General features: G+C 31.2%; 1 protein-coding gene across 1 annotated transcript in view; it reads right to left on the reverse strand.

Moving 5' to 3' along the window:
- Positions 1 to 13511: 13511 nt before the first annotated feature.
- Positions 13512 to 24928, reverse strand: part of LOC108904655 (O-acyltransferase like protein-like) — a 70995-nt gene continuing 59578 nt past the window's right edge. Inside the window, exons 9-11 of the mRNA XM_018707288.1 lie at positions 21608 to 21750; positions 14230 to 14341; positions 13512 to 13577 (exon numbers count right to left, since the gene is read on the reverse strand). Coding sequence (XP_018562804.1) covers positions 13522 to 13577; positions 14230 to 14341; positions 21608 to 21750 — 311 coding nt within the window. The 3' untranslated portion in view covers positions 13512 to 13521. The remainder of the gene's footprint in view (positions 13578 to 14229; positions 14342 to 21607; positions 21751 to 24928) is intronic.

Genomic DNA, 24928 nt, shown 5'->3' on the forward strand with positions numbered 1-24928 from the left:
GTAAGGTCAGGTGACCAATTTCCAGTGCCGTGCATTTTTAAATCATTTTGGAATTNTCATTGCAATAGTATTTACTATAGTTTTTTAGTAGTTAGTGTCAAAAATGGCTTACGCGTATAGCAACTCGAAGTTGATGGATATCGGTTTAATTCATGGAGACAAAATTTGTGTTATGGTGAAGCATTTGTGTTATGGTGAAGCAAGACAGCATTTGGATAGTTCGTAGAAACTGTGTAAGACGGGTCCAAATGTGTTTACACGTTGGTGGACAAAATTTTGTCAGTGACAGTTGATGTAATATCAGGTATGTCAAATTATTATTTTATTAAGTAAAACCACCAATTAATTTCACATTAATTAATAATAACAATAGCGGCAAAACCAGTTGAATTTGCCGATATAAAATAGATGTTATAAAATTCTATTTATTCCTTCCCTTGCGAAGTTTTTGTCCGTTTTTTTATTACACTTCGCCTTGTGTAAGGTCAGGTGGCCAGTTTCCAGTGCCGTGCAGAAGTGCATTTTTAAATCATTTTGGAATTGCCCTTTTTGATTTCTTTTACAAAATTGTATTTGTAAGAGTCGCCTGTACATCCAAATTTGTTTTTTTGGATAAGTTCTGAATCACCTTGTATAATTATGTTTATTTGAGTCCAATTTATCACATATTGAAATAATGGCTGTTAATTCCCTAACTCCCTGAATACTTATTAATAAATATTATTGATTAATATACCATTTTTTATAAAAAAATTACGTTTTTTATTCATCGAAAGTGTAATTTCGCCGATAACCACTTAAGAACCTCCTAACTAAAATAGCTTATTAATATGCGGAAAGTATGTACTTGGTAATGAAAAACAAAACCATTCATCATAGTCAGAGGGAACTGTATTAATGTCACCTTCCTTACATAAACAAAATATCTTAAAATTGCTTTCTCCGGGCACAACTTACATTTAAATTTTAACGAGAAATTTAAACACTGTCAAGATAAGACTTCCTTAATTTTTCGTTAAAGGAATGCAATCACATAGATGTTAATTAATGTTTGTGATGAGATTAAATTATAAATTTGTAATTTTATTTACATGAAATTAATCAACTAATTTTTTATTTAATTTATTATTGATTTATTTTTATTTTAAATGTGATAACTTCACATAATTTTAAATAAATTAAAAAAATACGTCTAAATCTTTTCTGATAAAAAAAATTTGCAGAACCAATTGTTTTAAATATCTGTTAAGTTATCAATATACAGGGTGATAGAAGTTTGATTGCCTTAATTTTAACAGACGATAGAATACATTAAAATAAAAAAAGAACTTATATGACATGGGTCCTATACTCAACCATTTCCGAGAGAAATATTATCAAAATTTCTAACTGATGTACAAAAGTTCGAGTAATTAAGGAATATTGGCATAACTGTGTGCACAGAATACCATAAAATACAATTTTTATCACTTTTTTAACTTCTTTATGCTTAATTCTAAAAAATAATTAGCGTTGTAATAAATTTAAAGTTCGATAAAATTCATATCGAGCAATGTGACAACGGCTCGGCGGTTAACACGAGGTACTAAAGTGTCCAACAACCAACAATACGCAATTCAGTTGGTATCTGGAATTCGACAGTCGAAGACTTGCGAGAACGAATTTTTGCCGCTGCCCATAAAATAAGGATAAATCCGGGTATTTTCTAGCTAATGCGGGAAAATTGCATTCGAAGGTGTCGTGCGTGCATCGAAAATGGTGGGGGACATTTTGAGAATATGTTTGTTTTGATCTTGTGCATTTAAAAATTACTGTATTTTGCTTTTTGGTAACTACTCAAAAATTTTAATACGTATGATTATTTGGACGACATGAAGCTTTGGGAACTTTAATTACATATTTTCAGAGATTCAGTAAAATTCGAGCTGAAATTTAAGCACTAACTACTACTACAAAATCGATACATTTTATTTTATTTATTTAAAAACTGGAAAACTATTGTCTTGAAATTTACTAAATGTAATAATAGTTGTTTATTTTGTTGTTATTTCGTAGGACAAGTCTGCCGCGTGCATACGTGGTGTGCATCAGATGTGTAACATTAGGTTAAGCGCTGTTGTCACGTTATGATGGAACTCCCCCATATTAATGCTCACGTATCATGAAAACTGTTAATCTTACGCCCCTGTAATGTACAACTTTTTTGTTCATTTATGATTACTCTATTTTATGCTGAAGTAATGGCAATCAAACTTCTTACACCCTGTATAGGAAGAAACATTTTTGGAAACGCTGATTCTATCGATAGCTGGGCTAGTTCTGTTTACTAGTGTCTTCACCAAATAATTTTTTCTCTTTACAACATATTGAAAACACAATCAAGTCACTACTTTCGTTTTTTTTTAAACTTTCCTAAATAGAATTAATTCGTGAAGCTTTATCTGTTTTCCTTTCACGTATTCTTACAATTCAAAATAATATTAATACGGAGGAAGAAATGGCTTAGAATATAACCAGGGTCAGTTACACATTTGATCCCAAATGTGTAGTTTTGAGATTCTCACATATTTATTTTTTTAGACTCGTTAAATATAATTGATGGTAACTCTATAACAAGCTTCAGTATAGTTTTTAAGTGTATCACGTTACATTTGCTGCATTAACAAAATAATATGAAAGAGGATATGTGCTTTTGATGTGTAAAAATATAAAATTGGGTTTAAAAGTGTTCATATTTCTCGATGATTTATACGACATTAAACTTAATATAACTGTTTTTATTTATTCAACGTGACCGCCACAGTTTGTCATATATTAGGCCAATCAATAGAGGTTTTGCGTGTGACAAAAATACTAATAGCAAACGTACTGTGCCATCATATAAAAGACAGTCTGTAGATATATGCTTCTATATTTCCCACTCCAATTTACTATTAAACAGTTTTATGCAAAAGATGCATTTCTTTTAGTTTTTTTGCTTATAAAACCTAAACTAATGACACAATCTGAATGCTATAGACAATTTGTAGAGAATCGAAATACAAATAAAACGAGAGGTCGATTGAGCCCATCGGATAATTATAAACTAAGAAAACCCGGAAAATCGTAAAATTTACGTTTCTTTAAAAATTCATTACTCCGCTATTTTTTAAGTTCTAGAGCTGACCCTGTGCTCAAAAGTAGTGAATGTCTACTTTAAGTATGCACAAAGCAGGCGCTGTCGGATCATTAGTTTTGTCACAATTGCAATTTGAATTTATTGGTGCACTATCTTTTACAAATTTTCTAAATTCGTTGGAGATGGTCCGATTGTAATTTTTCAGCTGGATTTAAAAGTATAATACTTATATAACGTATATTCCAATTTTACGATAAATATTACGAAATAAATGAAAAATTCATCCAAACATGCTTAAAAACGTTTAAGCGCGTACGCGGTCGAGTAGTGGGGGAAGTTGTAGATCATGCAAAAATCTACAACTTTTGTAGAGGTCACTTTTTAACATAACCTCAAAAGTTCCGAGAAAAATGCGAAAAACAGGTTTTTTTTCTGATTTTTCGTTTTTATTTCTCATTTCCGCAAAAATAATTTAATTTTGAAGAAAATTGGTGAAAGTATACCTTTCTCTATCTTAAATAACCTCAAAGTTTTTTAGATAAAAAAATCGAGAAATTTCTGAGATATTCATTTTTTTCGGCCTGAAACACTTTTTTTTTTTCAAAGAAAAATTCTTCTTAAAAAAATCATCGTACAGAATTCTGCCGGTAATCATTTCTTTCGTTTTGACATATACTTTTTGGTGAAATAAAAAAATTTGTAATCACAGCTCAAAAACATGCTCAAAAATGCAAAAAAGTAAAAAATGACTTGCAACAATGAATTTTTCAGTTATTGTTGAAAATTTGTTTAAATTAAAAAACATTCAAAAATTGATTACACCATTCAATTCTACGGAAAAAAATAAAAAAACTGTCTCGTTGTTTGACCCAAAACTATTTTTATACAGTATTGCTATAAACATAAGTCGAATAGTGAATAAATAAAATAAATAATAATTTTTTCCGTATGATTTTTTTTAAAGTTTGATGAATTCATAGATATACAGTGTGCACAAGATAAGGATGGGATAGCATTAGGATCTAGGAGACGGTAAAAGATACGGGGTGGCTCAAATTAGAAAAAAGTTGTGTTTTTTATACCTAACAATATGCTGTTTAGAAAGTTTTAAAATTCCGGGTAGTTCCGGAGATAAAACCCGAAATTTTGCTAAATTGTTTAATTTTTTCTGGCTTTATTTGAAAACGAATTTTAAAATAAATTACATATTTACANTAATAAACTTGGCAATTAGGTAGGTACCGCAACATTTTTTTATAAAAGTTTTAAATTGATGGTTTAACACAAGTTTGGAGCTCATTTACTAATCACTTTAATGGCCTCTCGTTGCAAGATTAAAAGTTGAGAGGTCTCCTAGAAGCAATTAACATTATTTTTTCATTTATAGTAAGTTTGGAATTAATCGTGACTTCTTCATTTCTGACGAGAATTATACTGGATGCCTCTTAAAAAAACATCAAAAGCTGTAAACTCCACTTACTTTGATCCAATTTTAAAAAACAATGTTTTGCATTGGTGCCCTCAAAAATACTACAAACAGGCATTTATTATAATTTTTCCTGCGCAAAGTAGTAGTTTTCGACATGCATTTCCGTACGCAATGTTACAATTTTCCCCACGCGCCGTGCGGATAAGATTTTTTCCGCACCCAGTGCAGAAATGTAAAACTACTCACAAATCTCATTGGTAGGGAAAATTTATATTTATTTTAGTTGTAGACAACTGTCCTGACTTAAATCAACTTTCATCAAGCCATAATATTAATTGCACTTCCGCTTTAAGTCAGCGTTCATCAAGCCGTTAAATGACCTGACCGGATCTGCAATCAATTTGCAAAATGACAATAAAGGTTCTTTTGTTATAAATTTGCCATTAAGTAAGGTTTTGAAAAATAATGACAATAATTTGTAGTATCTCTAGAGCCAATAAAACAGTATTTTGTTTTTTAAAATCAGATCAAAAATGGTAAAGTAATAACATAACATGTAGCTTTTTAAAATAGACCCGGTATAATCGATATACAAGGTAAATTTATTTCACAATTTTATACTTCTTCCAAGGTAAAAGAACTAAATCTTTATATTCAGAAACTTTGTATATCTATAAAAAAGTCAAATAAGAAAATCTTTTCACAACATTAATTTACATTAGAATGGAAACTATCATCACAGTCGTTCTGATAAAATATCCCATGTAAATCAATTTGGTTTTAGTTTAAACTACTTTTTTAACACATAACTATATTTAATTTAGTCGAAAATGATTTTGATAACGTTTTATGAAATTTACCTACTTCTCCAAAATCGATACGTGGCAGAAAGAAGCCTAGTGGAAAAAAGGGAGAAATGACTGCATTACTGTTATATTCGCATTTCTACCCCACAAATTTGCCATAATGGCCTCAATGTCAACATCTAAGAACTGCTGATTTCCCACTTTATAGCCTATTTATGAGCAGGCAGAGCATTGTCCTCTTAATAGCATAGTAAATGTTGTGTAATAAATTCCTCGAAATGGCATAAACGGCGTGTTTAATTCTTTATTACTTTGGACGGTGGCCTGGAAAATATCAAAGAATATTTATTTCGAAATCTCTTAAAAGATTCGTTGCAGTGAATATAGGTTAACACATTTTAGCACATATATTTTTTAAGAATTGGTTTTAAACAATGAGATATCGTCATTATTAACTGAATCCGTATCAGTTGTCTACTTGGTGGCATATTAATTTCGATTATATGTCGATCAAATTTAAGGCAATTAAACAATTTGTTTGGAAAACAATGAACAAAAAGTTTGGCGTGTTGATTACAAACCCGTCTGAAACCTACTGTGATGCCAAACATGGCGTAATATTTAAAATGCAAAATAAACGCTTGGTGCAACGGCAATTTTAATTTATTACCTTACAGCTTTTGTAAGCTAAATATTACCAGCCTTGCATAACATTAAATTATTGATTATTGTAAGTTGATATTTATTTTTATACATTTGTTACATTGCATCTACAAAAAAATCATCAAAGGTCTGAAACCCTAAGTCCTGCGCCCCGTCCTGCATAAACCATATGCTTTGGCGTTCAATTAAAGGGACATCTTCCAAAAGACTAAAATATTGTAATAATCCTCACCATTCAATCGATTAGGCAACACAAACGGTCCGATTAGCCGATCGCCTAAAATGCGTGCCCAAACGTTGACGGAAAACCGAATCCGATGTCTGGAATGAAATATGCTGTGTGGGTTTTCATCAGCCCATTCATGAGCGTTAAGAAAATTGACATAACCATCTTTACTGAAGCTTACCTCATCCGTAAACAAAATAAGAGATGCAAAATTCGGATTCCGTCTCGATTTTCTCAAAAACCATTGGCAGAACTGCCGACGTGGTTCGTAGTCATTCGGATTTATAGCTTGAACACGCGGGATATGAAAAGGATGAAGTAGTTGTTCGCAAAGAATTCGCCAAACTACGGAAAAACTTATGTTATGTATACGTTCGATACTTCTTACACTAACCCTTGGATTGTCCTGCATAGCTCTCAATACATTTTCTTCCATCACCGGTGTTCTTACAAATCTGTCTCTGCCACGATCATTTACTCTTGGTTGGAACGAACCATTTTCTCTTAAACGTTGATGGATCCTCTGAAATACCTGTCGAGAAGGAAGTCTTCTATTCGGGTATGCTGCCTCATACAGACGCCTCGCTTCTGATGCATTTCCAGCCGCACGGCCGTACATAAAGTGCATATCTGCCATTTCCGTGTNATGATATTACTATTATAATCGCTTAAAAAGTTTTTAGCTTGTTTTAGCTACAATTTAAAATTTTTCCTGAATACGGCTCTGAACGCTTTCAAAATATTGGATGAAGTCATAACAGTATAAAAGTCAATACCGCACAAAATATCTAACAATTAATTGTTTGCTACTGTTAGCAATACTAATTAGAAATAATAAAATATTTCATAAATTCGTATTATTTTTTTATTAGGTACAACTTTTTAAATTATGGATTAAAAAAATTGTTGGATATTTTGTGCTGTATTGACTTTTATTCTCTCTCTCTCTCTCTCCTCCAATAGATACTGGTATTTTGAAAGCGTTCAGAGCTGTACTCAGGAAAAATTTTTAATGATAGCTAAAAACCTTTTTAAGCGATTACAATAGTAGTATCATCTAATACAGTATTAAAAATGACTAGATTTTGTCATAAAAATAGCAGCGATATATTTAAAAAAAATAATCTGACGATGGCCCGTCGAAGACGAAACGTGGGATTGCAAGAATGTTGACGCCATTGGATAGAGCAAAAAAAGTGGCAATGTAAATATGCAATTTATTTAAAATTCGTTTTCAAATAAAGCCAGAAAATAAATTAAACGATTTCGCAAAATTTCGGGTTTTCGTATTTCGTATCAACAGTAGACTTTGCAGTTAATACTATGCATTGCTGAAATCTCAAATCACTGAGATAATTTATCATTTGTGCATTTGTAATTCGACTTAGATGTTTATAGCAATACTGTACAAAAATAAAGTTGTGGGTCAAACAATGAGACACAGTTTTTTTTTCTTTTTTTTCCGTAGAATTGAATGGTGTAATCAGGTTTTGAATGTTTTTTAATTTTAACAAATTATCAAGTCATTTTTGATTTTTTTGCATTTTTGAGCATGTTTTTGAAATGTTATTACAGATTTTTTATTTCACCAAAAAGTATATGTGAAAACGAAAAAATGATTACCGGCAGAACTCTGTACGATGATTTTTCTAAGTAGAATTTTTCTCTAAAAAAAATTGAGGTTATTTAAGACAAAGAAAGGTATACTTTCACCAAGTTTCGTCAAAATTAAATTATTTTAGCGGAAATGAGAAAAAAAACGAAAAATCAGAAAAAACCTGTTTTTCGCATTTTTCTCGGAAATTTTGAGGTTATGTTAAAACGTGACTTCTACAAAAGTTGTAGATTTTTGCATGATCTACAACTTTTGTATTGGATACTTTTTTGTTTGACATCAACTTTCGCCAGAAATCTCAATGATACAATTTTTCATAGCTTTTCAACCCCCCAAATCAACCCTCCGCCGCCCCTGCTCACGCATTTATTTTTTTAGGTTTATTATAAGCCCTTTTACCATTTCCACTTATAAAAGTCCAGGTAACAATTTTTTTTCCCTCCAAGTGTAATTCTGTTGGACTAATGACTTTAAGTTCGGTAAGGCAATATTTTCATATGAGTTTCTACATGAACACATCAAACTCGTTACAATATTTAATAAAATACTAACAATGTTAACACAGCAAATGTCCAACAGCGACTGAGAGCGCGAAGCTGGCTAGGCTGAGGTTGGGCTGACGGTTGACTTCACCGGCATCCATTTTGTCTATGGATGGCACAGTCCGATTGTTACTAGTATTTTTGTCACAAAATCACTGATTTTTAATGTTCTATTGATCGGCCTATATATCTAATGATACAGTTGTACTCTGGTACAACAGCCCCTATAGCATATATTAAAATATGAGTAGTCATCACTGTTAGAATCATTTGTATTAACTTAACAAAAATGTAAATACCCCGAACATTATTAACTCCAGAAGAACGTTTTAAATCACAGCAGTTTTGCAGTAGCATATTTTAGCAATAAACTTACAAGAACCTCTCAAATACGCTTCCAAGAATAGCCTCCTCAGCCCTTTCCGCCCCGCCATCATTGAACTGGACGATTAGAAATCTAAAGCCTAGCAGTTTTTCTGAAGTATGCGTGCTGTCAGCATGGAGAGTACTCGACTAGGATGTATTCTCTTAAGAACGCCCTATTTTTCACCCGACTTAATGAAAATTGTGTTAATTACGAAACTGAAGGACGCAGTGCAGACGGTCAATTTCCTCATGTCCGTACGAGCGATTGTAGCTTAATTCCGTGTCTTTCCGGGAAAACATCAACGACGCAGTAAGTGCTCAATAACATCCAATTTTCTTGGGCAGAAGTAATTAAAGTAATCTACAGGATGACATACTGTAAAATTAGATTTTGCTTATGGCGCGTGCTCTGGGAGGGAGCTTTCAGGGCTCGTAGTCACAGAGGAAAATTAAACGGATTATATTGGCTTTTACGGATATTGGATAAATGTGTCGGTATCTGGAATTTACGGAACTTAAGCCCGAATATCTTTATTAAGTTCTGGATACTTAATTATTAATCGAACAAAGCGCGTGTTATGGCAATTACGGACTTAATCCGAAGTTATTATGAGAAAATTTTAATATTATTATATTTTCTCTTAGCATTTGTAGTAAGAGTACCTATGTGAAATATTTCTTTCATGACAATCGCAATAGGAAGTTAGTGTTAAAGATCAATAATGCACGTTTAACTAAGAGAGATTTAGCGTTAGTTAGTTAGGAATGTTCGTCACAAGATTCCCCAATTTTTATATTATTTTAGGTCAAAAAGTCGTAATGAACTAGATTTAAAAAACTACTGATTTTTGGTATAAGAGGAAGAAACCAGGCGGTAGAGCAGTTTATCTATTTTATTGTACAGAAAAATCCCCAATATTATGTAAAATAAGATTCCGAGTTTGCCTATTCCAAAAAACCATTGCTAAATTCAGGGCAACAACAAACATACAAAAAGAACGAAAAAAGTAATTCTTTATTTTTTGTTTATTTGACGAATTTCTAAAAAATTGTGTGCCCTTTCTAAAGCTTAATTTAAACCCACGGTATACGATAAATTTTTTAAATTTTCTAAATTAACAGTCCTGTCAATCGAAAACTGCGTTATCGATGGCAAAATTTTCAGGGTCGAATTGACATATGCTTTACTATTTGTTGACAAAGTTTCATGACTATTTATAAATATTTACTTATTTTAAAAATTGCTCCAAATATACATATGATTTTCTACTATTTTTCGCCCATTGCTAATGCAAAATTCAACTTTTTTTATTCGCAGATTTAGCTGCTTTATAGAAAATCGTCAAATAAACAAAAAATAAAGAATGACCTTGTTGAAAAGTTTTCCCTGCTGATAAAATCCCGATCTGCTGATGTAATTCCATATGATAGGCGTGATATTTATGCTGTTTCAAAATTCTCTTGACACTAGTGCTAGTTTATTTTCTTCATTTGTTACTGGTTTGTTAACTATTGTACGTTTTTTGAATGCAACACTTCCTGTCTCTTCAAATCGGTTCAATAATGAGCGAAAAGCTTCAGGCCTTGGTTTTTTCTCGTTTTCCGGATATCGTGCGGCATACACTTTACTAGCTAATAACGGATTTCTTTGACATTCGTATAGAACTGATATCATATTGATCATTTCTTGTGTACTTAAACTCATTTTGAAAACCTTCTTTTACACAAGTGTCAACTACTTAATTGTCAAAGACAAAATGTTACAATCGTCATAGTCCTCTTACTAAGTGTTGAAGTTTTGGTCGTTATTTCACAGTTTGTTTCAGTCGTTCTTTGAAAAATCAACGTTTTCCGATGATTTCCTAAGAAAGTATTTTATTGAAGGGTATCGTGTGCCATATTTTTTTAAAGCTACTTTTATAGCCTTTAACATGGGCAAATACAATTTAGGGTGTTCCATTTTAAAAAATTGACTTTAGAGTGAAATAATCAAGCTCCATCACCCTGTATAGTAGACAGTGATTTTTGAACCAGTCAAGATTCATTATTATACCCAAGGATATGGTACATTTTGTACTAGGTTTTGTTTTTTGACAACCTTTTTAGATGAGGGAGGAATTTGATTGATTTGGGGGTAGTTTTTCAAGTTTAAGCGCCATTTTCTCTAAAACTATAAACTTTGGGATTAAAGTAAAAATAATATTAGCGTATAATATTTTTTTAATTTATATATTTTATTTATAATTTTATTTTCCCCCGAAATTTTGATAAGCGCAATAATAACAGCGCTAGTTATAGTTGATTTTTGTAGTTATAAGATTTTGAATATTAAACTGTATCTAAATAATTACCTATTAAATTGTATATTTGTGTACTTGTCACTTTATTATTATTTTTATGTACGCGTTACTAATATTAATTAGCAGTACCTTAAATTCAAAACATATTTTTTCTCTCTTTTCATGTATCTATTGTTTTGTAATTTCAACAATACAGGACACCATTTTCGTTATAATTTTGAGTGAATGTGTTTCTCTTTCTTACCTTGATTGGTTTAAGCTCTTCTTCTTCTTCTTCTACCCAGCATACTTCTTTTCTTCTTAGTTAGGTGCCCGTTCATTTGAGCATATGTTTTCAATTCAGTTCAAAACTGGACTGCTAATTTGGAAAGAAGGTCTCTGTTCAATTTTAAAACGGTATGAATTTTGTAACCATGAGAAATCTTACCTTAGGTGACGTTCTGAGAAAGGTTGTTTATTATTATTGTTTTTTTATCTAGTTAATGACTTAGAGCAATTGAAATTAAAAGAATAACGCATGTATTTAAAGTTAATTTGATCAGAACTAATAATTTCATCAAAGTGGAATGATTTCATTTGGTTTTTATGTTATCATCTACTCTATTTTGAAAAATAAATAATATCTTGTGTGACTAGCTAACAATTGATTTATTTAATAAATTTTTCATTTCAAAATTTTTATAATGACACTTCTGAGATCATACGCAAACCTTATTCTAACCTACTCTATCCTAACTTGGTCAAACTTATATTTTATTTAATATTAATTTTGGTCTTTGTCTTTATTATTTAAATTCCTAGCCATTATTCATTTTATCACACCATATATTTTGCTTTTATTTATTTTTTTATGTAATAACTCGTGTAATAATTACTTTATCTTCCCATCATTATAAATTGTATTTATAATTTTGTGCATGACCTAAAATTTTAATCATTTTAAACTCATAAGCAGACTATTATTTATCAGTAAAAATCAGTAGTATCGGTTGGACAAATTTGAGAGGGATTTTTAGATGGTTAAATTTCAGTAAGAAATACTTTTAAGAACTGAAATAAAAATAAATTGATGCTCTGTACTATTGCATTTAACTTGTATTGGTTATGTCACCACCAAAAACAGGATTGGTTTTGCACACAGAGATGAGGCAAAAATCATTTATCTATCCCACAAATGAAATTGTCTACGAATATTATCGATCAGGTCAGTAGCGAATCCCGTAGGTCAATTTCGTTACAGCGTTACAAAAGCTTTCAATTTGTTGGAAACTTCTGCGGTATTATTCAGTTTAATTCAATTACCCTTCTCAGGAACAAATATATTGAGCTTTTGTCAGAGTATTTGCTCGCTCTACTTTGAAAGATTTAGGTTTCGAAGTGAAGGTATTTCTTATATAAAACTCTTGACATATTATACTATTGTATAAATTTCTCTGAAAGGAATGTGTCACAAATCTCAGCAATTATCTTCTTATAAGATAAACAAATGTTGAGATTAGTTCAAAATAGTGAAATCGGGTTTCTATTAAAATTAGAATTTGAATAAGTATAGATATAGATAAGAATAGGACATAGTAAGTACTGCATAATATCTCTTACGTATTTCTTGTACTAAACTTAATAAACCAGTTTAAAAGGTTAACTAGTTGACAAACCATCTTGCAAAATTAACTAAAATATTTCATAAAATGTATGAAATACATCTCAAGTGACAATTGTTCTCCAAAAATGTGTCTTGCTATCATACATTTTAATATAATAACGGTTGTCTTCTATATCTGGTACTACCATATTTAGGAGTTCTGTTCTACAAACACATGTTCTACATGGTTATAATTAAAAATTTTAGGTAAAGGGAATTGCCTTTACGGACAAGGTACACAGGTACATAAACTTTCCAATTTACTATGACATACTTAAAATCTGATCGGTAATATTCCGCAACGCAGAAAAAAATGTAAAATACGTAGAACATTTTGTCATATTCTGTTGACCATAACAAAATGATATTTTATGCATATTTCTCATTGACCGTACCCTTAACAGTCCACACCGGAAGGGGAGCAGGAACACTGAAATCCCGAAAATATCCACCTATTCTTCCCTGAAAACTTTTAATTCGAACCTTATAAACCCTCACCTTATATAAAAATGTATCGATTACCACTTTTCCCTCGATACCAAAATGAATATGAACATACTTTTAAGCTTTATTCAAAGCAAAAAAATTAATATTTCTAATAGTACGTTTTCGTAATATTTACATAATAATATAATTAGTAATAATAATATTTACAGTGTTATACTTTGCTACAATGTTTTTCTTTCGTTGCTCATGTTTATCATTATTGTTTTCAATCTAGAACATAAAAAAATAGAAACATCTTGCTGCATTAATCTTTAATATACTGATAAATATTTAATAAATTACAATAAATTGTCTTATGCCAGCTGCTCTATTTAATGCTCGATTTTTCCTTCATATTTTCTGGTAATACTTTTCTGCTTTTACCTGCAATTACAACCATATAATTTAAACTAACGGACTACACACAGGGTACTTCTGGGACAGCCTAAGAAAATATAATATTTTTAAATGTAAAGGCTGTTTACCAAGCGATTTATTTTTAATACTTACTATTGTCATTTAAAATTGAACTCGCACTTTCAGAAACAGCCTGTATCTGTTGTAAGGATAATATGCAGACAGGGTAATTTAAACAAATTTAAGAATGGATAAAAGTTTAGAAAAAAATATAAACTGTTTCTTTAAATGTTACCTAAAGACGTTAAAGCCAACACAAGTATTTTTTTTTATAAATATCTAATTTACTTTTTAGTGTGAAAATGCCATTATCTGTCTCTACTAGTCTAGTCCTTTAGCTGTCCTGATTTATAGGTTTATATACAGGTCATTATTTATTTTATAATTTGTATAAAAATATAGCTAATAAAATACGAAATATAAGTCTAAAAAACATAGATCAATGGATCAAATAAGCATGTTATTTTAATAAAAGCGTATGCATTTAAGATTTATCTGTTTCCTATTTTGTTAGTGGCATGTACACTTATGAATTGGACATCTAAATAACTGGCATTATCTTATAAACATTATCTTATAAATAACTGAATCACCCTATATACGAAAAGCAACATTTTACCTGATTTTTTCATTAAAAGCGAAGCCATTCCTACGAAAGGATATTCGAAACATAGGCTAAATGGAATTCCGAGTAAAGTCATTAGAACTATATCCGAGCATGCCATGTAGAGCTGAAAAAGAAAATAATAGTCAACAAATCCATTTTTTTCTGTGGTATTGTTCGAACTTCCATTTAAATTCAAATGAATCGAATACAAACATTTTGTTGTATTGAGGACGTAAATAAATAATACTTCATAAAAAAGGCAATTTAGTTTGTGATCCTCTGAAACATATAGCAGTAGATATACAGGTTGTCTGGTGTTTCATGTTAACACACTTTTAATTACAAATGAGCCGGGCGGAATCAAGTGGGACTATTTTTTCTGTTGGTAAGCATATTTTATTGAAAAAATAAGTAAGGGTATTCTACCTTCCTCAAAATAGTTATGTACCAAATTTGAAGAAAAAAATATTTGTTGCTTATTTTTCTATTCGCTGATATAAAAATGCAAAACAGAAGTTTGTGCTACGCATCAGGTATGCCATCAAATTAAAATAAGTTGGTTGAATTAACAAGGAAATATGTTTAATTTTATGATTGAAAGTTCGGTTATTTTCTGAACAGACCTCGTATACTGATAAATGTTTTAAGATGATTATAGACCTAAAAGAACATATTATAAACTCCAACTCAAATGTCCACACATTTCTGCTCACATTCACTAGCAGAATCACACCGAACTACATATTTGATTTACAAATGCAACAATTAAAAATGATGATCTACAATTTGTTGAGTAATGGTTAATTTCAATTACAATGGTTGACTTCGATTAGACATACCTCACATTCAATCACAACTAACTAGAGGATTTATGCACGTTTAGTTCTCTTTAGGGTACATTCCCCTTGTATGTAATTGATTTTGAGTCCGAATGACGTGAACGGCAATAGAACTATANATAAATGATTTGGCACTGTACGTGTAATCTTTGGAGAATTTTTTATTTTTTTTACATTACAAGTGACGGAGAAAATAGGGGTCTCCCTTGCTTTATTAAAAAAATATTAGTACTCCACAGGCTTTAAATTTAAAAAACAATATTTTTTGGATTCTCCGTTTAATTTGGGACAAAAAAATTATCCTTGTAAGTTTTTCGTAACTATTATCATTTTCAAGTAAAATTTATTTATTATTACTATTACAATAGACCTACAAATTGCAGTTGAATTAACGACAATAAATTAATTACTGTATCAATTCAATAATCAATATTTAATAAAACTATTGANACACATTTCTACTCACATTCACTAGCAGAATCACACCGAACTACATATTTGATTTACAAATGCAACAATTAAAAATGATGATCTACAATTTGTTGAGTAATGGTTAATTTCAATTACAATGGTTGACTTCGATTAGACATACCTCACATTCAATCACAACTAACTTGAGGATTTATGCACGTTTAGTTCTCTTTAGGGTACATTCCCCTTGTATGTAATTGATTTTGTGTCCGAATGACGTGAACGGCAATAGAACTATAGCTCTCTTACGGTATTAAGCACTATAACGGTTTGTGCGGTGGTGCTTTGGCATGTAAAGGTTTGCTTGAATATGTGCGGAAGCCTTGCTTCTCCATGCAGCAACATCTCCTTAACTTAATTACTTACGAGTCTTGGCGAACTGTAATATGTAAGTCCGCGAATACTCCATTATATCACAATAATGCCAAAGTACGGACTTAGTGTTTTCCAGAGCATTGAAGTATTTAAAATGTGTTTAATTTTAGAGGAAACAGAAAAATTTTGCTCTCAACTGAATTAAATTGAAAATTAGAATACCATGGATACATAAACAGTAGAAATTGACTATAAATACACCCTAATATCACTTTTTTTTCAACTGTGTATATTTTTTATTAATTGGTTTTTTATTTTCCATAGACATTCTCTTACATTATGATTAGTGTCATCATCACACGAATGACACTCCAATGTTAAAGTTTTCCTACCAAATGTCAATTTTTTACATGATTAGTAGAGAGCATATTATTAATAAGCTGCTACCTTAATATCCGTAATACTTGTTATCCTAGGGAAAGTATATAGTCCGGTCAAAATAGACACTTCAATTTACAATAATTCGCATAGGGTAAATCTAGGAGATATGACGGCACATTTTTTAAAATAATTGAAAAAAAAGAGCAAAACTTCAGATTGCGTTAAAAGAGCTTAATAAGTTATGATATATGACTTCAAATATGACAGAATGTCAGAGATTTTGGTAAAAACTAAAATTTTTTTTTCTTATGACTCTCACCTTAGGTATCGAGGAGAGATAACGCAGTATGTTAAACGATCACACATTTTTATTTTTTTCATAAATTCGTATTAAAACTTCATATAATTTACTTTTGGTTTATTTTGAAATTTGTTAATAATAATAAATATAAATACTCATTATTGTAGTTAGANATTAATATCCGTAATACTTGTGGTCCTAGTCTTGGGAAAGTATATAGTCCGGTCAAAATAGACACTTCAATTTACAATAATTCGCATAGGGTATAAAACATATGTGAAATTGAAAATAAAGAGCAAAACTTCAGATTGCGTTAAAAGAGCTTAATAAGTTATAATATATGACTTCAAATATGACAAAATGTCAGACATTTTGGTAAAAACTAACTTTTTCTTTTCTTATGACTCTCACCTTAGGTATCGAGGAGAGATAACGCAGTATGTTATACGATCACACATTTTTATTTTTTTCATAAATTCGTATTAAAACTTCATATAATTTACTTTTGGTTTATTTTGAAATTTGTTAATAATAATAAATATAAATACTCATTATTGTAGTTAGACAAAGAAACATATTCTCTGAACGAAAACGTAATTGTTTTCGCATTGTTCTTTATTTCTCTTAAAAAAATCTAACCATGCATACATAATCTGCCTTGCGAGATTTTCTGTTGAAATTGTATGGTAATTCTAGTATTTCTGCTAACTCAAAAGCCATAAAGCGCATAAAGGATCTCGTAGGTACAAATCCATGTGTTTTCAACTTTTGCTTTACTAATTTATCCTATTGTAGGCTCCTAGTGTACTTGAAGATTCAAAATTCAAACGGTTTATTTCGAAGTCTTCACACTTCCTTCGGCGTCGCAAAGTGCATTCGGGGCTACCGAATTCGCGACCTGCCTCAGAAATACCCATCGCATCTCTATCGATAGCACTGATTGCTCTAGACAACTGTTCTATTGTCCCCTCTCCTCTTCTAACGTTTCCATTTCTTTTATATTTCGTCGGTATGCATTAAACGATACATTAATAACATTTATGACAAAATAAAATTTTAAACGATGTGTCTATTATTGCGCCAACTCTCCTTACGCATACGTGCGTCAACTCACCTTACAGTAAATATAAGGTGAGTTGACGCAGCAATTTTAAACTAAATTCATAAGAGGAGATGTGTTTTGAAAACAACGTACCTGTATATTTTCTGACTTTAAATGATGTAAAAATATTTAGTGTAACCTCAATAAATTTAACAAAATACCGTCACTAACACTACTCAAATATAACTGTATTTGATACGTATATATGTGACGACATAATAAGAATTACAGGTGTAGGCAAATATACGCTATGAACAATAATTGTGCCAGAACGAACAGTGCGTCATCTCACCTGATGCGTCATCTCTTCTAGATTTACCCTACAGCTAAATATTGGTATAGATCTTTGGATAAGTAAAATATCAAAAGTCCCCACCGCTCCCATGCATGCTAAAATCCAAGGTCAAAGGTCGTAAATAACGGTTTTTACATTTTTCTCGTAAACGGTAAGTGTCATCATAAAAATAGGTCAAACAAAATTTGTAGATCTGGGTTTGGAAATTACTTGATAACATTTTGGCCAATTTAAACTTTACTCCCACTTGCTCCATAAAAACTTCTTAACACCATTTTTTGCAATTGCAAAAAAGTGCAAGTGTGGCTGTAAAAGAGTAGGATTATTTTGTTCATTAGTATGTACCAATTTATTGTCATGGCCAGTCTTGCTCCAATGTTGACTCAAATGCAACAGATGAGGATTCTTATGATATCAATGAGGAGACAATTGATGCATTTTTATTTTAACAATTCATAGATATCCATCAAGAGTAAGAAGATGAAGAAGAAAGCGAAGAAGATATTATTGTTGAAGTAGCATTTGAAGATTATCAGTCAGATTAAAATTTTTCCGAAATCATCAATAATTCGTTCCAGTTTAATCATAACCAATAGTGCCATTATTTATTGAATAGAATATCATCTTATAAAGCTGAATCGCAATAGATCGTAGAGTATGTCTACCGGGGAAACCAGATTAAAAAAACGCGCCGAGTACACTACCTCATAGGTGGTGTGGAAATGTATGCATATAATGCATTTGCCCTGCATAGAATGCGACTTCTTCAACATTTGAAATGGTGATATCTTAGGAATGGTGATTTGTAGGAAAAAAGTATTGGGACAATTTTTGTAGACAATTGCATGATCTACAGCTTTTGTCTGATCTATTTTTATCATAACGCTTACCGTTTACGAGAAAAATGCAAAATAACGATATTTGCGAAATTTGACCTTAAATACATTTTTTAGCAAGCATGGAATCGGTGGGGACTTTTGACATTTTACTTATAATAGTGTACCCGCTCTATGCGAATTATTGTAAACTTACCACTATCTTTGGTCTATTTCGACCGGATTAATAATATTCCTAAGCTTTGTTTGATCAATTTCCGAGCTTATGACCACATTGTTGATGTAAACTTCTTGACGTTTCGAGAAACATGTTACTCCCTTCTTCGGAGGAATTTCTGATATTAGAAATTAAGTCTTATGGTATGTACACTGGTCCATGGAGTTCTGGTGTATGGTTCGAAACCACGAGTCTATAACGATTTGGTCCTTGAGTAGTTTTCGAATTCCAAATAGATCTAATCTTTTATCTCAGTTGAAATGATCTCGATTTTTTTTTATTTCTGTTATTAATATATAAAATTTTATCCAAAACCTTTTCTCTAACTAAAATTCTGATACTTCTTAGATCTACTGAGCTGTATCTATCTTGTGCTTCGAAAATTGTGTTCTTTTCGTCTTGTGCCAGTATTTATATTTGTTTATCTAATGTAGACTTTGCTACCTGCGTATGAGATGCTACACACACCCTGGAAATTATCGTTCGCATTGGAAAAGGCTACTCCTATCTTCCTTGCAGTGCTATTGTTATTGTTTCTTTATATATAGCACATAGGTATGTATTCTTCTGATGATTTAGTCAATACTTCTGTTATACACATCCAAACTCTCTGAGAGCTGCAGTAGTTCCTCATCCAAGTACTGTGGTTGATGAATTTTATATTAAAGTCACTTTTGTTCTAGATCAGATGATGATAACATGATCAGATTTGTGTGGATTAACTTTCTATAAATGCTATGTCCTAAGATAACATCCACCTATCTTTTCACAAAGACGTCCATGACGGGAAGACTATCATATAGTTCCAACTTCATGATGAAGCTGATTCTTAGTTGGACTATATCCTCTTACATAAACTACATAATAAGTACACTATACTGAAATACTCCCAGCTTGTATTCATGATTCGTCATATTTGGTGTATCTACTTGTTATGGAACTAGTAGAGGATTCGAAATTAGCACATTGAAAATCAAGATTTTTTTTGTGAATGTATAAATTAAGTGATTTCTCATATTATATCAGTTAAAACTAAAATATCATTGACGTTTTCCTTAACATAATTATAGTTTTTGGTAAACGCATTTTCCTTAATTTAGTGAGTAAATTTTGATCAACCATCTGAGAACTTCCAACAACAATCAGCAAAACGAATTAAAATTATGATGGTCAAAAAGCAATAAGTATTTATTTAACTGGCTGATAATTTAATAATAATAATTTCTCTATGTTTATCATATAAGAATAAAAAATATTTGTCACTATTTCTAATGGTAAAGTAGCAAATAATTAAATTTTATTTTGTCTGGTGTAACTTTTGATTGCCAAGAATGTGGTAATTTAATAGATATATTCTGTTGGTTAATATTGTCACCATTGTCACTTTCTGATTTTTAATGAATTTTGGGGAAAGAACGTTTTAATTGAGAGGAAAAATTAAATATTGTAACCTTACCAAAAAAGATAAATACTTAATATATATCAAAAAATTGAAAATGTTTTCTTATAAGAGCAGTTGAGTTAGAAACCCTATTATTTTGTTACATTTACTGACGTATTGTAAACATAACTGAATTAACACTTTGCCCTTAAAGTTTTTCCAGGTCTATTAAATTCTCATTAATAAATCTAAATCGACTAAATCGTGCACGATTGCACGATCCTTGAATAATACACTTCGTATAGTTATTTAATGTTTGCCAAGATTGGAGTTAGTCTAACATGCAGGGTAGTTCAGGTTTGAAGTTGAAAATTTCACAAATAACAAATTATTATATTATATTATTAAAGTTTCATAAAAACGTGATCAGAGATATTTTTGAAAATGTGATATTTTTGCCATTTTCAACACCCTGTACCTCGAGAACGAAGGGAACTATGACTCAAGTTCATATGAAACTTTACGCTTAAAATAATACTAGGTATGTTCTATCATCTGGTAAATTATCTGCCTTAAAACCTGAACCACCCTGTATATCATATTGAGAATGATAAATTTTCTTATTTAGCTGTACCTAGTATCAATTTGGGATGTATTTCTTATGAATACTATCAAAGTTAAATACACGTGTATATCCATAACTTTACAATTCGTTATGACATAGTAAAGCCATTATTAAAATCTCTTATTCTTCTCAAACTGTTTTTATTATAAGTACTATGCGTTTGATGTCGCATTTTGACAACCGTGAAAATTAAGTGCTAATAATAATTAGTTAATAATGACAATTAGTAAATCAAATCACTTTCCAATAAAAAGCTTGGCATAGTTGTTTGCCGAAAGAAAAGTAAATCGAAGGTGAAAACTGAAATTATTTTAAACATTGAAACAAATTTTATACATTCCACGTGAAATTCAATCAGTATGTGATGTTTATTGCACTCTGCTGAGTTACATTTACTGTTCCCTCTCTTTAGGACCATAAAAGCCAGTGAATTAGTTAAGGGTGATACATGTTCGCTGAAATCGATATTTTACACTCCTGTAAATTTTAAGCGCTTGAAAAAGTTACTTAATACAATGTACATACTTTTTGCTTTAATATTTTACATATTTCAGGAATGTTAACACGATATATTATTGGAAAATTTTAATAGAAAGTACTGAGAACTAGACTCAAGTTACGACTTACCGTCAGAAAATCTGAAAAGTAATGTGGAACCTTTCGAGCGGCTGACATTGCTGACTGAAAGCCATAGTGCAACAAATAAACACTGTATGCAGTCCTTCCTAGTACTTTAAATACAGGGTGAGCTAAGAAAACGTTTACCGGTCCTGAAACATATTACAGTAATGTATTATTATAACATATCTATAGGTCATTCTATCTAGGAGAAGGAGGAGAGGATAGATTTATATATGTATAGCTGCTACATATTTCTGGTACAAGTTTCAAGATAACTTCTTCATAAATTAAGAGTGGGCCAAATTTGATATTTTTGAATGATTTTTATTATTTTCCGAAAAAATTATACAAGAGAAAAACCGGAAATTATCACAGCCTGACAAAAAAAAGGATCTGATCTGGTGTTCAGACCCATGTATTTTCATGTATTTTTTTCCGCTGAATCCGAATCTACCTTCAGATTTGGCCCAACGGGTCTGACTTTTCGGGAAAATTCAAAAAACATAATAAATATCATTTACGATCGAAGAAAGTTATAAAAAACTCAAATTATTCTACCAGCTCACTACACGTATGATTTTTCAGTCGTTTAATTTCAATTTATCATCATAGAGTGAGAAAAGCTGGTCCAATTTCATTCCATAACAGAAAATATATCAAAATGCTTAAAGCGCCATTTTCATGGCATAATTCGTGCATTGCAGAGTTCTGCAAGTTCATCTTTTTATCCACCCACCCATTTATGAATTCATACATCTTTCTATCCAGTCGTTCATGCATGAATACGCATATTTATTCATCTACCTGTACCACCTATAAAACCCACCCATACACCCATCTATCCATCTACTTTTTGTACTGAGAGATGAGATAACAGCCTAAAAGATTGAGAATGCAATAAAACTTGTAGAATACTCTACTTTCTAACTAAACAAAAGAAAACGATATCAACAAATCATTCTTATTTTTGTTCCTATAACGTGTTCTCTTTTCTTCAAAGGATCTATGCAAAGGGTTACGCTTTAGTTTAGTCCCTCTATTTTTCGTTTCTCTTTTTAAAAACCAACAAAAATCGGCCATCATGTTTTCATCCCATCTTCCTTGATATCGCTGTTCTATAACCTTTATATCCTGATGAAATCGTTCACCTTGTTCTTCACTATAATCTCCAAGATTTTCAGGAAACCAATCCAGATGTGAATGAAGGAAGTGCCACTTGTAGTTCATCAAACATCCCAGATCTTGGAAGACTTTTATCATTTTTGAAACAATTTCTTCGTATTTAGGACTCTTGTTGTTTCCTAAAAAATTTGTCGCTGCACCTTTGAAACTAGTCCAAGCACTCTTCTCAACGCTACTCATTGTAATGATGAATGTTGAATCCTTGAACAATGTCCGAATCTGAGGTCCATTGAATACACCTTCTTACTATGAAATTGACCAAAGTGGGATTAATTCAAGAGCGATTTTCTCAGAAACCGTTAAAGATAACGATTTGAAACAAGAGTATCTTTTTAACGTAAAACAGTTCGGGAAAACGGAATTTGCTGTCCAATTTGTTAAAAAGTCAAAGATGAAAAAGTTACACACGCAAAGTACCAAGGGCCCCCGTACCCACCCCAATGGACCTTGTGGAAATAAATAGATTAGTCCATCAAATTGCTCATCAAAATTTAGCTGTGTATACCAAATTTCATTCATTTATCACAACGCGATTGAGAGATATACCAAAAAAATGATTTCCACTCCTCCCTCTTCAATGGGTCCCTGTGCCCTATGTCATATGAACTTTTTTACTTAGTTTTGATCATAGAATCGGCCTGTTCAGGGTTGGCAGCTAATTATGAGACACCCTGTATAGAAAAACCCTATTATTTTGAAGACTGTTACTTTTTATAAATAAAAGTTATAACAACGCAAAATAAGAATATAATACTTTTTACATAAATAAGTGAAGAGTGATAACATCCAGAATGTCTATAAGCAACCGTGATATTGAGCAGATGGACACTATTGAAGAGGACAATGCAATAGATATGGAAGTGAAAGCAGATATGGAAATGGAAATAGATGCGATCGATGAAGGTCGAGGTCTGACTATGATGATAAATTGGAATTAAACGAGTGAAAAATCATACGTCTAGGGAGCTGGTAGAATAATTTGATTTTTTATAACTTTGGTCGATCGTAAATAACGCTTTTTGTGAATTCGGACCTGTTTTTTGAATTTTCCCGAAAACTAAGACTCGTTGGGCCAAATCTAAAGGCAGATTCGGATTCAACGTAAAAAAATACATGGAAATACGAGGGTCTGAATACCAGATCCGATCTTTTTTTTGTGGGGCTGTAAGAATGTCGCATTCGCCGTTGTTTAACGAACCCTGTTAGAAAACTTTAATATTTTCTCAAATAAAAAAGTTATAGGGCACCATAAAAGAAAGACAAAATTGCAAAACGCTCTGGAACTTTGAAGCGAATCAAGATATCGAGACACAACATTCTTGATTCAGCTTCTATCGAAAATCGAGACAAAAGTTCAGAATTAGGTCCACTCTGTAGAGAAATTCGGTGTTACGCGCTGCATTTTTTTTGCTTTGAGAAACATTCTATTGCTATTTCGAAATTTTGTGTCATTTTCTGTTACCAGATGTAACGTTGATATTGCAGAAATCCAATAAATCGGTAAATATTTAATATCAATTTGTCGATGGAAATCTAAAGGTAATTTAATCGGACTCGCTTTAATCAAAGCGAAAACAGCTTTGTATGCACGAAAGTAAATAATACTGTTTAACTCATGAATGGGGCAGAAAGAGCAGTTAGGTAATGACTTTGGTTTTAAATACACACATTTAAAATCTACTTTTACCAAACAGTATGAATTCTATTTAATGTCGAAACTGAATAAAAGATACTTTAACTAGAATTTAAATAGGGGGGAATGTTAAAAATCAACAATGTACCTATTATTTACTTCAATTGTCAGGCAATGTTAAAAAAATCGGCTCATACCAATCAAATCTGGTGTGGTATGGAGCTGTATGGAGAGTAAGTCCGAACAACGTGATACTAGTTTGGGTACGTACTAGGGCAGAGGGAACATCAGAAAAATCTAAGAACAAAGCTAGTCCAGACCATGTTTAGGAAAGGCTGAACTTAATAGCACATTTTTTCCTTTGGAATGCAATTGCAACTAATATATTTTTTATTTTATTTACTTCCAACTTCTGTCTTTTGCATTGGAATATTTGACAAAATTCTGAAGAGTTGCCATAACTAAACAAATAAATAAATAAGGTCTTATTTGCTCTACAAGCAAAGTATAAT

Source organism: Anoplophora glabripennis, unplaced genomic scaffold (genome assembly GCF_000390285.2).
Source record: "Anoplophora glabripennis isolate ALB-LARVAE unplaced genomic scaffold, Agla_2.0 scaffold102, whole genome shotgun sequence".
Taxonomy (NCBI): domain Eukaryota; kingdom Metazoa; phylum Arthropoda; class Insecta; order Coleoptera; family Cerambycidae; genus Anoplophora; species Anoplophora glabripennis.